This window comes from Pseudochaenichthys georgianus, chromosome 22 (genome assembly GCF_902827115.2).
Source record: "Pseudochaenichthys georgianus chromosome 22, fPseGeo1.2, whole genome shotgun sequence".
NCBI classification, from domain to species: domain Eukaryota; kingdom Metazoa; phylum Chordata; class Actinopteri; order Perciformes; family Channichthyidae; genus Pseudochaenichthys; species Pseudochaenichthys georgianus.
The window spans coordinates 32,257,675-32,275,857 of record NC_047524.1 but is presented as its reverse complement, the minus strand read 5'-3'; the positions used below and the strand labels follow the sequence as shown (position 1 = coordinate 32,275,857).

The 18,183-nt window shown below is 39.4% G+C and overlaps 1 protein-coding gene across 1 annotated transcript in view; it reads right to left on the bottom strand.

The window, feature by feature from the left end:
• The window catches only part of rrh (retinal pigment epithelium-derived rhodopsin homolog), a 50,874-nt gene that overhangs the window by 1,696 nt on the left and 30,995 nt on the right, over window positions 1–18,183 (bottom strand). The window contains exons 5-6 of the mRNA XM_034111873.2: window positions 15,173–15,341; window positions 13,732–13,910 (exon numbers count right to left, since the gene is read on the bottom strand). Coding sequence (XP_033967764.1) covers window positions 13,732–13,910; window positions 15,173–15,341 — 348 coding nt within the window. The remainder of the gene's footprint in view (window positions 1–13,731; window positions 13,911–15,172; window positions 15,342–18,183) is intronic.

Sequence of the window (18,183 nt, the reverse complement as noted above, 5' to 3'; positions counted from 1 at the left end):
ACACACACACACACACACACCAGGGTTTCCGTTAGCCGGTAATTACCGGTTTTTAACAGGTAAATTCAAAACCTGACGGTCAAAATGTCTGGTAATAATTAGGGAGGCTCCGATCGATTGGCCGCCGGTCATTATCGGCCGATATTCACTCTTAATAATTCGATCGGTGCTCTCTATAAAGGCCGATCAGGAGAGCTGGATCTGATCGATATGGACATAAACGCGAGTGAAGTGTAACCGGACGCGAGAGAGAGATCAGATCAGCTGCTGAGTCTGACCGAGACACGCTGCTCTGCATAATCACCTGAAGCCCCGCCCTCTGTTTAGCGAGCTGCAGGAGCTGCAGGAGAAACTGACGTGCTGTCAGGAGAGAGAGGGAGGGAGAGGGGAAAAGAGAGGCTCCGTTTCTCCCGTGTTATTATTCAAAGTTGATGTAAACTTCTGAATAATGTACGTTATCTACTACAAGTAGTTTGTTTGAATGTAATAATTATGTTGTTTGTTGAATCATTTATTGAAAATTAATCCGAATTTTTTCGATCTGTTACGATTATAAACTGAAGCAATATAAAAATGACCCCGTGAACTGAGTTTTAAACATCAGCATATCTGCTCATAGTCCGGTGATTAACTGCTTACGGAAACTCTGCTACACAACTCTTATTATTATTATTGAAATATGACCGGTAAGTTTCAAATTAGTCCGGTAAAATAAATTCTGCCCGGACATTTGACCGGCGAGATAAAATCCTAGCGGAAACCCTGACACACACACACACACACACACACACACACACACACACACACACACACACACACACACACACACACACACACACACACACACACACACACACACACACACACACACACACACACACACACACACACACACACACACACACACACACACACACACACACACACACACACACACACACACACACACACACACACACACACAGGTTCCAGGTTGAATTGAGGCGAATATTTGTAATGTTCAGAGGTTGTTGTGTTTCATATTCCAACCCAGTCTCACGGCATTTCGTGTTCACCAACACGATTTTTAATCTATTGATTCGTGTTCACCATCACGATTTGCCCCTTTTTTTCGTGTTGCACAGCACGATTTTAAAAGCAATGTATTTCTACTGGTAACGTGTTGCGTGCCTGCAGGCTGCAGCACGTCTTTTTCTCCGGTCGGGTCATGGAAGACCGGAAGCTGTGTGGTTCATAAAAACATGTTCTTACTCAATATCAAGCCACAATTATTGCTTTTATTTTAAATCGTATAATTTCGGACTTTTGTTGCCGTCTGTGAGGAAAATAAATGGGGCTCAGAGCCTCAGGATACTGAAATCTGTATTTTTAAATATTTTTTTCCTTCTAATTTGTTATTCTTTTCAAAATAACACACTGTTATTTACTCACCAATAACACACAATTATCCTTGCTTTTATTTATTGGTTTAATTCGAGCATCATTGCGATTGTCAACATTTCTGAGTTTAGGATGGCCGAAGACACTACACTACCCATAATCCCCAGCTATTGTTTAGGACTACAGTTCCCGTAAGGTTACGCAGAGCGCCAAACAGCTGTGTGAAATGGAACGAAACCACGCCAGACTATCCAAAACTGGAATCGAACACCCCTCCAGAACTACACATGCTGTCTGTTGTGTTTCGCAAAATGTTCTATGGGACGTCTCTACTGAACGTTTTCGTTTTTCCCACAATTAGAAGTTGCCAGTATTAAACACATTGGTGTTATCAAATGTAAAACATATAATTAATAAATGGGTGAAAATCACTTGTGTCCATAATGCGCAGCATTATATTAATGCCGTATACCCACATGACAGCTCATTGCTACTTTGTAATTCTACTCCACTACAATTCAGAGGTTAACCTGGTATTTTTACTCCACTGCATTTATTTGAGTTACTTTGCAGATTCTGATTAATTATGTGAAATATAAACAACCCTTAAATCAGACTTTAGTTACACCTGAGTAAAATGCAGGTAAGGTGATTGTCAAGTGCCAACAATCAGGAGAGATATTTGATAGTTGGTGCTTGAGAAGACTAAACATGTATCTGCAATTGACATGAATGGAAACGAGTAATAAAGTATATTCATTACTCGTTATTCTCTACTAATAGTTAATTAAAGACTGTATATTATGGCTTTTGCACATCCCTTTCAAGATTTTCAAAGGTTTATTGACATATCATACACAACTACGGTGTAGTTATGCAATGAATGAAAAACTTGGGTCACAGGTTCCTCAACAGTGCATTACAAGACATCTATCAATATGTGTGTACCTCCACCATTAAACTGTCTACATACATAAGAGTATAATTAATGTGTATAATATCAGTTAAAATAAGTGCTTCAACATAGTTAACATTGCAGGAAAGCAATATATTAGACGTTAATTACTTTGTCAGGCTTAATATTTAATATTTAAAGTTTAAATAAAGGTTAATTCGTTTTTCTGTTTTGCACCTCCTCCTATTAATATCTTTGTACATCCTGCACTAAACTGTTTTATTGTAGAGATCACTTATAGTATCTTCTTGATTTTTACATTCTATATTTCTATATTTATACTTTCCCCCTATGAAAGTATGTACTCTTAATATTTCTTTAATCAAATATAACACATAAAAACAATAATTCAATAACGTGCTTTAACCACTAGGAGGTGCACACAAGGTGCACACAGCCATAATAACTTTGTATTATTAGTGTGTATGTACAACATCTGAAGATGTGTAGTTTTATTCATGTTTTCACATCATTTTACAGCATATTGCTATACTATTTCAGACTCAGTATTTACATTCTTACATTCAAAGAAAATCAGTAATATCTTTGAAAACTACAGTCCTTTTCTATCAGCTGTGCACCGTTATGGTGTAAATAAAACCTATCTATGAATTAGATCAAATGTAAAAGTCAGCCGAATTAGTGTTGATACTGCAAGGAGACGTATTGTGTGAAGAGAAATTGAAGATCCACATCAAGTATTCAGTTTCGGCGGCATTTCTTCCAGTTTTTCCAAAGGTCTTCTCATCAGAGCTCTATAAATAAAGAACTACGGCAGATCTGTAATATGTAATGCAGCCGAACCGTGTATTACAATGCCGTTATGTGATGACTTTCAAAGAGAAAAGCAAGAGCACTCGGAATTAAGTATTATTTTATACTTTTAAAATGTTTTCCGGATTTCATATAATATAAACACCAAATCCCAGCATGCATTGCGGCTAACACATCCAGTCAGCGAGCTTAAAACCATAGCTGAGGATCTTGGGTAATCGCTCGAAATGCCTGTCTGTTTCCGGTTATATTTATTTTGAAATTCAGTTCCTGACGGACGCCAAAAAAGCCCGAGATTATGGAATTAAACCAATAAATAAAATCAAGGATAATTGTGTGTTATTGGTGAGTAAATAACAGTGTGTTATTTTGAAAAGAATAACAAATTAGAAGGAAAAAAAGATTTAAAAAATACAGATTTCAGTATCCTGAGGCTCTGAGCCCCATTTATTTTCCTCACAGATGGCAACAAAAGTCCGAAATTATACGATTTAAAATAAAAGCAATAACTGTGGCTTGATATTGAGTAAGAACATGTTTTTATGAACCACACAGCTTCCGGTCTTCCACGACCCGACCGGAGAAAAAGACGTGCTGCAGCCTGCAGGCACAAAACACATTACCAGTAGAAATACATTGCTTTTAAAATCGTGCTGTGCAACACGAAAAAAAAAAGGGGCAAATCGTGTTGGTGAACACGAATCAATAGATTAAAAATCGTGTTGGTGAACACGAAATGCCGTGAGACTGGGTTGAATATTCATGAGAATATTTGTCATTGTTCAAATGATAATAAACATTAGCATAAAGCATATTTGTCCACTCATATGTTGATAAGAGTATTCAAAACTTGAAAAATATTCCTCTAAGGTACATTTAAAACAGATAAAAAATGTTTATTGCACACCCTTGCTTTTATACAATCATTACCAATTTAAGAGCTTGTGCCCTTATCAGCCAGGTGCTAAGAACCCAATGTAACTATTTATTATATGTTCATGTATTCGTCATCTATCTGTCATTATACGTATGTGTGTTTACACTGCTACGTTGTCCATTGACTTCCGGTAAAGGTTCCTTCAAAATAAGAGTCCAAATCTTATTACTATCAAAATAAAAGTGCAAAACAAAAGCTTTACCATAAGAACATATTGGCATTGTAGTGATCACTAATTAACATAATTCACTCATGGAACTACAGGTTGGAGGTATTGTTTCCACACGGACATATATGTTGTTGACTGTACTTATTGTGTGCCCTCCTTGCTTCTTCCTCTTGGCTTCCCGGGCTTCAGGCCGGAAACATGTGGTTTTCTGCTGCTTAATAAAGCCAACTTTGCACCTTCGATGCACCGCCTCTGACTCCCTTCTCTCGGCACTACATACAAATATAATCACTTCTCTAAAAGGTAACCTCATTTTAAATATAGTTAGACGTATTACATTAGTATAGTATTTATTATAGCTTTGTGAAGCACCTTGAGATGACGTTTGTCTTTAAAGTGTGCTATATAAATCAAATGTATTATTATTATTTTATATTACACTGAACAAAAATATAAATGCAACACTTTTGTTTTTGCTCCCATTTTTCATGAGATGAACTCAAAGATCTAAAACATTTTCTATATACACAAAATAACCATTTCTCTGAAATATTGTTCACCAATCTGAAAAAATGTGTGATAGTGAGCACTTCTCCTTTGCCGAGATAATCCATCCCACCTCACAGGTGTGGCATATCAAGATGCGGATTAGACAGCATGATTATTGCACAGGTGTGCCTTAGGCTGGCCACAATAAAAGGCCACTCTGAAACGTGCAGTTTTGCTTTATTGGGGGGGTCCGAAAACCAGTCAGTATCTGGTGTGACCACCATTTGCCTCACGCAGTGCAACGCATCTCCTTCGCATAGAGTTGTTGAGGTTGTTGATTGTGGCCTGTGGAATGTTGGTCCACTCCTCTTCAATGGCTGTGCGAAGTTTCTGGATATTGGCAGGAACTGGAACACGCTGTCGTATACGCGGATCCAGAGCATCCCAAACATGCTCAATGGGTGATATGTCCGGTGAGTATGCTGGCCATGCAAGAACTGGGATGTTTTCAGCCTCCAGGAATTGGGTACAGATCCTTGCAACATGGGGCCGTGCATTATCATGCTGCAACATGAGGTGATGGTCGTGGATGAATGGCACAACAATGGGCCTCAGGATATCGTCACGGTATCTCTGTGCATTCACAATGCCATCAATAAAATGCACCTGTGTTCGTCGTCCATAACATACGCCTGCCCATACCATAACCCCACCAAAACCATGGGCCACTCGATTCACAACATTGACATCAGAAAACCGCTCACCCACACGACGCCACACACGCTGTCTGCCATCTGCCCTGAACAGTGAAAACCGGGATTCATCCGTGAAGAGAACACCTCTCCAACGTGCCAGACGCCATCGATTGTGAGCATTTGCCCACTCAAGTCGGTTACGACGACGAACCGGAGTCAGGTCGAGACCCCGATGAGGACGACGAGCATGCAGATGAGCTTCCCTGAGGCGGTTTCTGACAGTTTGTGCAGACATTTTTTGGTTATGCAAACCCATTGTTGCAGCAGCTGTCCGAGTGGCTGGTCTCAGACGATCTTGGAGGTGAACATGTTGGATGTGGAGGTCCTGGGCTGGTGTGGTTACACGTGGTCTGCGGTTGTGAGGCCGGTTGGATGTACTGCCAAATTCTCTGAAACGCCTTTGGAGACGGCTTATGGTAGAAAAAGGAACATTCAATTCACGGGCAACAGCTCTGGTGGACATTCCTGCTGTCAGCATGCCAATTGCACGCTCCGTCAAAACTTGCGACATCTGTGGCATTGTGCTGTGTGATAAAACTGAACTTTTTAGAGTGGCCTTTTATTGTGGCCAGCCTAAGGCACACCTGTGCAATAATCATGCTGTCTAATCAGCATCTTGATATGCCACACCTGTGAGGCGGGATGGATTATCTCAGGAAAGGAGAAGTGCTCACTATCACAGATCTTTTCAGATTTGTGAACAATATTTGAGAGAAATGGTTATTTTGTGTATAAAGAAAATGTTTTAGATCTTTGAGTTCATCTCATGAAAAATGGGAGCAAAAACAAAAGTGTTGCATTTATATTTTTGTTCAGTGTATTAAAGGTCATTTACAATAATAATAATAATATTAATATTAGTAATAAGCTTTATATTTGTATAGCACCTATTACAAGAATTGTAGGTAAACTCGCTTCACAGCAGTGTCAGTAAATAAGTGTTAAAATCACAAACTTGCCTTTTACAGTCACAGTCTTTAAGAAAATAAATGTGTTACAAAGTGAATGACATTCTACCAGTTGTAAAGTTTTACAAACTGTATCTAAAAGTATCTTGGTAGCAAAAATCAGTAAAGTCATCAAAAACGACATTGTTTAACTGGATTGTCTTACTTAAATCAAAAACTGCCAATAACAGTCACATTCTTAAATAACATCTATTTAGACAAAGTATTTAATTGTTATATTGTTTGACCTTGTTGCATACATAAACATGTATCTTACATTTCCTTTGTGAGAGAATTACGCACAAATCTGTCATCTCAAAACATTCTATTGCAGTATGCTATCTGTTTTATGTCCTCTATATATATATATATATATATATGTTGCACTGTTGGAGGAGCCTGTGACCTATGTTTTTCATTGCGATATCTACAGTACACTGTAGGTAATGTGCAGATGACAATAAAAGCCTTGAAACTTGACATTTTCAAAACTGCATTGTCTCAATGAACCAGCCCTAAAAATCACAAAATGCCTATAAAAAACCCCAATTCCTTACAAAGTACTTAATATTCTACCAGTTGTAAAAGTGTTGCACACTTCAAAGTGTATCTAAAAGTATCTTAGTAACACAAATAAAGCAAAAAGCATTAATGTTAACAAAGCCTCAAATGGCTGACTCCTGAGCTCCGTAATGTCCCCCTAACATGACACTTAGACTATTTACATCATCCAAGGAAACACACCGGTAAATACACCTCTCTTTGTCCGCTCTTCAAGCCTCAAAGGGCGGACTCATGAGCTCTGTAATGTCCCCCTAACATGGCACTTAGACTATTTCCATCATCCAGGGAAACACAACTTCAAAGGGGCTTCTTTATAGTTAATAAAGTAATTAAACAATAAAATGTCATACAACCTTATATTACCACAAAATAGTCAATAAGTAATATTAACCCCCTATTGAGCAATATCCTTATGAGGGGCTATAAAACAGCTAAACAAGTCATACTATCATCATTAACTATATCTGGTTTTATCATTGACAAATAATGACCTACTAAGACACTCTAACAGGTTTCACATCAAAGGAGTAATAAAGTCTTATCACCCCCCTATTGTGCAATATCCTTTATGAGGGGGCCATAAAACAATAAAAAAAATACAAGTCATAAAAGATAAAAGGGTCAAAGGTCAGATGTGTAAAGTCTTATCAATCCCCATCTATTGTGCAACATCCTTTATGAGGTGGCAATAAAACAATAAACAAACAAGTCATAAAAGATAAGAGGGTTAACGGTCAGATGTCAGAGTGACAGGTGCCACTTCAAAGGGATTTGGAGGCGGGACTAAGGTTTATGAGGGTCATAAATAGGGATGGGTATCGAGAACCGGTACTAAGTCAATACCAGTACATGATTGGACGGTATCGGTATACCGTTAAGCCGCTGGACAAACGGTGCTGCTATCGGTATATGTGTTACGTCTACTTCCTTAGTTTAACTTTAAACCATTCTGGTTGGTTGGGAACCCTCATCCCGTGTGATGTATCCGGTTTGAGACCCCTCTGATTGGCCACTGTAAATGCCACTCGTCATCCCTCTCAACAGCGCTCTTATTATTGTTGTGAGACTCCCGCAGGCATGGCGGACAGAGCGAGGTGATCGAAGGTCTGGGTGCACTTTAAACAATGTAGTGGCGATAGTGCAAGGTGCAATCTATGTACTCAATTAGTTGCTTGTAAAGGGGGTAACACAAGCAACTTAAAGGGATAGTGGAAATTGAACCCCAAATAGTTTCGTTTTAACTTATATACAAGCATAATTACGTACCAAAACAATCACACCTGATTAAAAAAATATAATAATTGCCTTACGCATGTTAGAAGCACTTTATTGCAGCTTCCCCGAACATTTTTAGAAACGAAATGATCGATTCAGCCAAACCGGAAGTGAGGAAAACTCAGGAATGGAACTCTATGCAGAATGAACGTGGAAGGGCAAATATACCAGACAAAGAAGAAGGATTGTACGAGGTATCCAGTGATCATAGCGAGTCAGAAACATCCTCTCGGCTTCCTGCGAAAATGTAGTTTTAGGAACTGAATCTGAATCCGGTTCAGTAAGCGACGATGGTGAGAATATTGAGCCAGACGATGGACCATTACGTCCTTAGTTGTTCGAGCCCGAGCCCGAGGTGATGGAGTTAGTTCACGGCATGGGCAATGGCGAGGATGACCAGGACCAGGCGCCAGATGATGCACCCCTACGCACAAATAATCTTGACTGGTAGGTCCCCAAGCATAGCTCACGCTAGGCGCTATATTATATATTGCAAAAGTTGGCATGCATGTACTGTAGGCCTATGGCTATGCCCGAGGATGACTGCATGTAGGGTACATTTCATAACATACCAGGGTCAGGTTCACATAAATTATCTTGTCACATTTATTATTGTATATGTAACAGCCTTATGGGCATTAATTACATGAATACATTGAAATTAATTGTATACTAGCATGATATACAGCTAGAGCCAATCGGTCTTTTGACGTAGTAGGGTCCTAATCCTAGGCTAGCCAGGCTGCCTGTCAAGTGTAGGCTGTACTCACAGTACTGTTAGTCTATCATGTCTATATGATGACTGTAGTGTACACATTCGACACTGTGTACCGGATTATCGGATGACGAGGCCTCCGGTCGCCTAATCGACAGGCAATAAATGGCGTTGTACACAATGGTACAGGCTAATGATGCATTAAATCAGCCAGAAAACATAATAAAATACTCGTTTCTTATGTATTCCACTTTCAATTTGAGCTAGAGACAGAGGAATCTCGAAACAATCGTCAGTAAAATGACGGGAGCACACGACTGCCGAAGTACTCGTCAGCTTCGGCTCCGTGAAGTTTGCCCGTGTTATCTGAACAAATTTCACCCACTGACGACGAATGGCTGGGTTTCTTGGAAACGCATGGTTCGAAACGCCATTCTCTGCATTTGCTGTCGCACTACAGCCATACAAAACACATCTATTCACCATAATAAAGGTCGGCTATTCACATGAAAATTGTATTGAATGTCCGCCAATGTTTGTGCCCGTCTTCCTTTGTTTTCGTCATCACCCGAAGATTCCCGAAGTATTTTGTTTCATTGAGAGGACATGGTCGGGAGCAGTAAAATTGAAAATAAAATGAAACTAGGCGCATGAAATTAAAAAAAATGGTTTATTATGCTTATTTTTAATAAAGATACATAAGTTAAACCCAAAATTCGCGGATTTCCACTATCCCTTTAATGAAGCATTTGCAAACGAGACATTCATTGAATCTAAAACGGTGCAGCGTATTTGACACTGACAGCCTAAACAATGTGGCTGCTAGCGATACTGCCAGTGCTAATAGTGCTAGCGGGCTTCAGCCGCGCCGTGTGTAAATGTGACCTGGGCGAAGGCTCGCAGGCAGGTTAGCTGCTGCGCACGGGTAATATGTTTGGTTTACCTGAGTGAAGTCTTGCAGGCACATCGCCTGTCTTTTTTAGTTTATTAACACTGACAGTGTATTAATGTAAGCTCCTACACCTATAATAATTTGGCCTTTCATTGAATGCTTTATAGACCAGTTAAACTTACAGATGTCATTGTGAATTGGAAAACTGCATTTAAATGTTAAAGGTCAACGTTTCAATATATGGTTCAGCAATTGTTGACACATTTTGACGTGTTTCAGTTCAGCACATCATTTATTTTGTGATGATTTAAAAGTACAATCCAGAATAATATACGTATTCGCCTTTATATTTTTGCCATCTTAGCCTTTGTACCAATTTCTTCATATCACAGTTTTGCATGATGTCACTGTAGGACAATGTTTTAAGGATCTCTTGTCGAGCTAGTTTGTCATTTTGAAATGTCTGGATGAAGATGTAACTGATTTATAAATGTTAAAAAATTACTCTTTTCATCCTCTGTCTGAGGGAAACCCCAAAAAGAATGATAGGGCAAGCAGGCCCCTTTAAGATATTTTATTTATTTTTGTCTGCTTCTGAGAAGCTGATGTATAAGTTATACAGTTATTTCTGCAAGAAAATTACAATAAAATGACTGTTTAATCTTCACATCTTGTATTCATGTCTATAATTTTGAGCACTAAATTATTGAAAAGTATCCATAAGAGTATCGAAAAATACCGATACTGATAAGCAGTAGCCTACCGGTATCGGTATCGATAAAATCCTAACGATACCCATCCCTAGTCATAAATCACTCTTATCAGGTACTTAATCTCATTTGGACACATACCCCTGACTTATAACTACTCACTATTAGAAACGTTGCTGTCAGAAACAATGCCGACTGTTTTGGACGTAATATGGTCGGTGTTTACATTAGCATCGCTAACACTCAGAGCTAACCTGTACTGGAGAGAGCATGTGTGCAGGGGCGGATCTACCCCAGCTGCCACCCCAGTTGGCATCTTTGTTTTGAAAGAAAAGTTGTGGCTCATCGGACATTTATGAGAGAAAATCTCTAATGTCCGAGTGCAAGTGAATGCAGCACAAGACGCGAGCCTTGTAACCCCTCCCCCGGCCCTGACGCCAGCTTGTGAATATGATTGGCGGCGATTTCATTTGAACGGGGGGAAGGTGCAAAACGAGAAGCATTCAGACTCAAGTAGACGGAAGGAATGAGGTACTGGCGGTCTACACGGACAGAGAAGAGAATATCAAGTTTGGCTGTACTCAGCATTGAATCAAAACGCTCTAAAGCTGTTGATCTTAATAAGTTTGTGAGGCGTTTTGCTGAACAAGATGGTAATAGGCGCATTCAGCTGTAATAGGCGTGCCAACTTGATGCTCTGCTCACGGATGACTCGATGAGCATAAAAAACTGTTAAGATGAGTATGTGTGTATATATTATTTTTCTTTGTGGGGGTCTGCCCCCAAAAAACAGTTTTAAGTCCTGAGAAAGTCAAATAAGACGTAAAACTACACTGCCCAGCCAAAAAAAAGTAACCACTTTGATTTAACTAGGCCAGTAGGTAAGGAATTTCCACTGGATAATAACTTATCTTGCAGTTAGTCACTTCTTTAATGTATGTTCTTTCTGATGTAAAGTCAAGGTTGTAACTGTTTGCAGTAAAGTCGTGGGGCGCTGAACTGTTCGTTTTAATCACAACGCGGCCCAGCCCTTTCCGACTAGCCATCCCACTTCTGACACCATATGTGACAGGGTTCTATTCGCCCATTCGATACATAGGCTTAGTCGGTTGTTTAAGCTCCAAAAAAAACTTTATTTATAATCAGCCACAAAAACATATATACGGTTCGACAAAAAGGTAAACAGTAAATAAACAAAATCACAGTTTACCAAATTATGTTGTCTGTCCCTCTAACCACATCCTAGCTGCTGCCTTCACTGCAACACCCTGCCAAATGACTCTTCCAGGGCCAACACCGTCCCTTTTGTACCCATAGCCCCTCCCCACAGGTTTACCGTCAACCGGTTACACAATTATCTCCAAACCACATTGTCAACATAAATGTAATTTCCTCAAACATGAGGAAACTATCCGACCCAAACATACACCGGTTAACTACCTCTTAACACAATCATTCCCCATAATTAATAAACGCAAAAGAAAAGGTGGACGTTTTAGTGATGATTTAACCTTATTTATTGACGAACGGAAGAGAGCAGCAAATGTTTGGTGTGTGTGTGTCGCCGCTGCGGCTGTCAGTGGCAGAGTCAGTCACTCTGTGATCCGCTCCGTCACAACTTGTCTTTCAAATTTGAAGGAGGGGGAACATTCATCATTAACTCATCATTATTCAATAATAAATGAATATGTGAATCATAACAGTGATTGACAGCTGATGATTGTTAATCGTATCATATTCAGTTTAGACAAACATCGATGAGACAGTTAATTAATGTACTTATTGCAGCAGTCTGCATAGATTTGGTACCCCTGCTGGTCTAAGAGTGAAACAAACTCATTCAGTTATTGTTCAGTTAAAATTCATTACATTATGTCTGCCACCTTATATATTTATATTTAAGGCTTTACTGATGTGCCACAATAATATCACCTATGTTATTGAGTTAAAATATTAATATTGTGGCTTTCCAAGTTAACATTGATTGATATGACTGCGACTAAATCAGCATATACTTCTGCCAGGGGATGCCACCCCTCAAAATCTTATGCCACCCTCTTGCCACCCCATGAATATTTGTCTAGATCCGCCCCTGCATGTGTGATGAAGCAGGAAATAAAAAGGAACTCACCTCGTGGTATAACCGGCAAGAGAGAAAGCCTTTGAGCTCCATACTGTTTCAGAAATAATCCTTGATCTAATAATCCTTGCGTTTCATCACCGCAGCATTTTAGACAGTATCTGCCAGGTCCCGCATGAGCCGGCATAAGATCCGCCCCCTCTTAATTTTTTTATTTAGCCTTTATTTATAAAGGTGAAAATCTCATTGAGACACAAGGTCTCATTTTCAAGAGAGACCTGTTTATACCCAGAATCAGCACTTTTGAAACAGGAAGTGAAATAGATGGATATGAGGCATGGCTAGAATGGGTGATCTGTTTGGTTTTTTGACCAAAACACTTCATAAACATGTTTTTTATATGTTTGTATATATCTGAAACCTATGCTATTGCCTAAAAACAGCATGTTAAACCTTTAAAGGATTGGGAATGATCTTACTGTTTACTGCTAGAACTCACTGCTGAGAATATTTTAGTTTTATAGGCTTCTCTGTTGTGGGCTTTTTATGTTTTGTTTAATTTGGTTCAAATGATGTTTAAATCTTTTTGAATGTTAGGGTTAGGTTTTGGGGCACATCTATAAGACTACTCACTTTTTATTGGATACAGTGTAGATTGCGGCAGTTTGTATTGCTCCTCATCAGCAACAGTTCAGATTAGTCATACTACTCAGTCAGTGTTAGTTGACTCTTTGGAGCCAGAATAGACTCTTTGCTATCCTGGCTCCAAAATGGTAGAATGAGCTCCGCATCGATATTAGGACAGAAGAAAGTCTAAAATCCCACTTGTTTCCTATGCATCTTGGCCAATAAAAAAAAGAACGTAGCATTTTGGAAAGTTGTGCTAATTCGAAGCCAATGCAGAAGCACTTACAAACCTGGTTTGGCTTGTTGGAGTCTAATGTACTTGCAAGATCTTGCTGCTTTTAGTTTGTATCTTCATGGTTGATTGTACTTGTAATCAACCATATCATCTTGGATAAAAGTGTCAGCTGAATTAGATGTAATGTAACTATTATCAAAGTGTATTGATGAGGAAAACACACTTACTTTTTGTTGGCAATCACATAAATGCAGGGGTTGTAAAAGGTGGAGGACTTGGCGAAGAGTGGAGCGATGATGGCCATGGCGGCAGGGATTCTCTTTGGGTCGCCAAATGAAGCCCATAGACACACGATGCTGTACGGAGACCAGGCCACCAGGAACATGACGATCATTACTATCGACATCTGTCAAACACAAACACACCAACATAGTCTCAATATGAGAGTCAGGACAGTGTATATAATACATTATTCCAATACTAAAGTCCAATAGAGTGCTGCAGTGATGACATCTTTTTATAGGTTGACCCGATGGTTAGCATTGCAAGCGCTCCCACGATAACAATCAAAGGGGTTTTTCAATTCGATTTAAGAATATTGCTGAAATTTGCTCTGTGGTAGATTTTTATGATAATTACACAGTTACTTTTGTTCAGCAGGATAATCTCCACATATTAACACCACTTCTATAATATTTGAAGCATAAATACAGTTGCCAGAAATTAGCTTCAAACTAATCGTTTTGGCTTCGCATCACCACTGCTAAGCTAAAGGGGGCTAATGTTCGGTGGACTGTCAGTACTCTTATACTCTTATATAGGAGGCGTGTGGTGCAGTGCGTTCGTGTTCGGATCAGGGGGTCAAAGGTTCAAACCCCACTACAGTCAGCATGTCGTTGTGTCCCTGAGACACTTCACCCCAAATTGCTCCTGTGGGGATTTCCCACAGTATTGAGTATGTAAGTCGCTTTGGATAAAAGCGTCTAACAAGTGACATGTAATGTAATGTAATATAGTAATGGTTGAAAAACCAACGTTGTTAAGACTCAGAAAATGTTCAGACATTCACCAGTGTTACTGAAAGATTTTTGGTTGTGGGACAAAACTAAATAATATTTTAAGCTTGTGTTAACCACAGACCTTATTTCACGCATCTAACAATAAACACATTAAACAAATTGTTGACTTCGAAACATGGGACAGGCAGTACATAAAGGCTAATGTAAACACCGACCATATTACGTCAAAAACAGTCGAGCATCATTTCTGGGTTTTAGGACACTTTCTTGCACCACTCTATGTTTAATAATTGTAATAACATGTATAGGATGGAACTAGTGTATGTAAAATCAGTTTCTAAAAATAAATGTTTGGATAAAGTTACACTTATAAAGTGAGTCGATTCTCTGCTAGTCAAGATTAAAATGTAATACAGATGCAAGGGTGAAATAAGCTTGAATCCAGGGGACACATTCTCGATGCAATATCATGCTGTTGAAAACTGTACAAAGGAAGCTTTTTACAAGTAGTATATGCAGGGGAACAAATTAACTGACTTTTAACCACTTTTTAAAACACAAAAGTTAAACTGATGGCCTATGCTATGCTAACCTAGCAGAGTGAAGAAAGAAGAGTGAGTCAGATGGCTCAGTGGGGCGCAGTGTTCACCTTGGTGACGTCCATCTGATCGGTCCAGTCCATGTTGACGCTGTCCAGTCCGTTGCTGGCTTTGTATCTCTTCATAGTGACGGACACGTTGTAGTAGCAGTACAACATGATGGACAGAGGCAGTATGAAGTTCACAGCAATCACAGCCATGGTGTAAGAGATAAAGGAGCTGTGGAGGAAAAGCTAAGTTTTATCATCTGACCGAATTTGACTTGTAATAGAGTATCTTTAGACAATGATATTAATACCTTTACTTAAAAAGGGACCTATCATGCAAAAAGCACTTTTTGATGTCTTTTATACATAAATATGTGTCCCCGGTGCGTCGGGGAACTCACGCAGCGTCAGAAAAGAAAACCCTTTCTCTTTTCCTCCGTACCCAAATCTTTTAAAAACGGGGGTACAACGAGCGGATAAAGATTTGCTTTCAAATCGGTGGCGGACCCACAGAGAGTTGCTATCAGAAACAATGCCTGTGTAGGTATCATATCTGCACAGCCTGTGGTTGCGGTCGGATAGTTTAAAAATCAGCTCCTAAGTTCTAACCATGGTTCTAACCCTATCTCCTATTCCTTGACCTCTGAGTGAAACGTCACGGGGTTAAGAGATAGTGGATAGGAGAATTCAAAAGCAGGAGAAGAGACTGCGGTACTTTAGAGAATCCGAATGCACTTTCACTATCTGACGTGTTTATGATGCGCCAGCGGACGTCATTTTGTGCGTCTGCTGCTGTGGGGAAACTATGGAAACTACTGTTTTCTATACAGCGGACTACAACATGGATACTGTAAACTCATCGAGAGACTCTGCACCGTGCTCTGGTGCTGCTGCTTTGCTTTATGAACGTGGACAACAGAGAAACATATTCTTCAGGACCAAAGTTGGAATTGAAATAAAAAATGAAAGTGAAACTTATGCTCATCACCCTCTCCCTCCGGTCCACATTAATACAAATGATCCATACGTATGATTGTATGAACTATGAAAAGATCTTAAAATCAATATAAATGTATTCATTATAAACGTTAGTCCTTAACACCTATCACTGTGTACATGACCATTCAAACATCTTTTAAAAGTTGAACAAACCCCACACAGCTCAGTGAAATGTTGACTTTATTTGATCATTTCAGTAAAAACTAACGTTCATATTTCTCTCTTTGATTATAATACTGATGAACGTTCAAACAAAGCACTTTGGAACACATCATAGCACAGAGACAGCTCTGGTTAAAGCCACAAATGACATTCTAATAGCCTCAGACAAGGCACTTGTCTCTATTCTTGTTTTGCTCGATCTCAGTGCTGCATTTGATACTATCGACCATGATATCCTATTGCAAAGACTAGAGCACTTAGTTGGCATACAGGGAACTGCTTTAGGCTGGTTTAGGTCCTATCTATCTGAACGCTCTCAGTTTGTACGTGTCAACAATGAATCTTCCACGCAAACCAAAGTTAGCCATGGAGTGCCACAGGGCTCAGTGCTCGGACCTATTTTGGTCACACTATATATGCTTCCGCTAGGCAATATTATAAGGAATCATTCTGTACATTTTCATTGTTATGCGGATGATACTCAACTATATTTATCCATCAAGCCTGATGAAACCAATCACCTAAATAAAATTCAAGACTGCCTCAAGGACTTAAAAACGTGGATGACCTTACATTTTTGTATGTTAAACACGACCAAAATTGAAGTTATTGTAATCAGCCCAAAGAATCTACGAAACAAACTATCTAAAGATATACTAGTTATGGATGGCATTAATTTGGCCTCCAGTGAGACTGTAAGGAATCTTGGTGTTATATTTGATCAGGATTTATCCTTTAACGCCCACATAAAATCAATCTCAAGGACCGCCTTCTTCCATCTACGCAACATTGAAAAAATTAGGCATATCTTGCCTCAAAACGATGCAGAGAAACTAGTCCATGCATTTGTTACTTCAAGGCTGGATTATTGTAACTCTTTATTATCAGGGAGTACCAAGAAGTCAGTCAAGTCGCTTCAGCTGATTCAAAATGCTGCAGCTCGTGTACTAACCAGAGTTAGGAAAAGGGACCACATTACTCCTGTTCTGGCTGCCTTACACTGGCTCCCTATAGAACACAGGATAGAATTTAAAATTCTTCTTTTCGCCTACAAATCCCTTAATGGGCAGGCGCCATCTTACCTCAAATAACTCAGTATACCCTACTGTCCTATTAGGGCATTGCGTTCCAAGAATGCAGGGTTGTTGGTTGTTCTGAGAGTCTCTAAAAGTACAATGGGAGCCAGAGCCTTTTCTTATCAAGCTCCACATTTGTGGAATCAGCTTCCAGTTTGTGTTCGGGCGGTAGACAGCCTATCCGTTTTTAAGAGTACGCTGAAGACCTTCCTTTTTGATAAAGCTTATAGTGATAAAATAAAATAATCTAATAAGAGTGCATTGACGTAGATACGTTGTGCCTCTTCACCTATACATTTTAGTTCTTACTCTTTCACTTAAATCCTAAAAACTTAGATCTTATATTTAAAACTTTATCCAAACCTTTCCCCTCTATGACCTCTCGAGGTTTATTAGAGGGTAACAGGTTGCAGAGAACGCCTAGCCCGGAGTGTGGAACGTAGTCACTGACCCACTCCTACCTCTGACAAATTCAGGTTCCAATGGGGACGTTTTTCCCTGTGTGTGCCTCTCCACCTCTGTTTCCTACTTCTTACTTGCTACTGTAGTGGACATTTTTAGTTATTATCATCCTTTTTCTATTTCTTTCATATGCTTAAACCAAATGCTTCTTATTTCCTGATATATTCTTACTATTATTATATATCTCTTCTTCCTCTCCTTCAAGGCCAAAGAGCTGCTTTGGCTACTGAGAGACTCACACAGACACACACGAACTTCCCTGCTCTGAGAACCGTTATGCTATCTCCCGCTCAAGGCCAGGTGTCTAATAACAATATGTGACTGTGTGAACCCAGATTTCTCACGTTCCCACTCATTTGCTATATAACCTTTGCT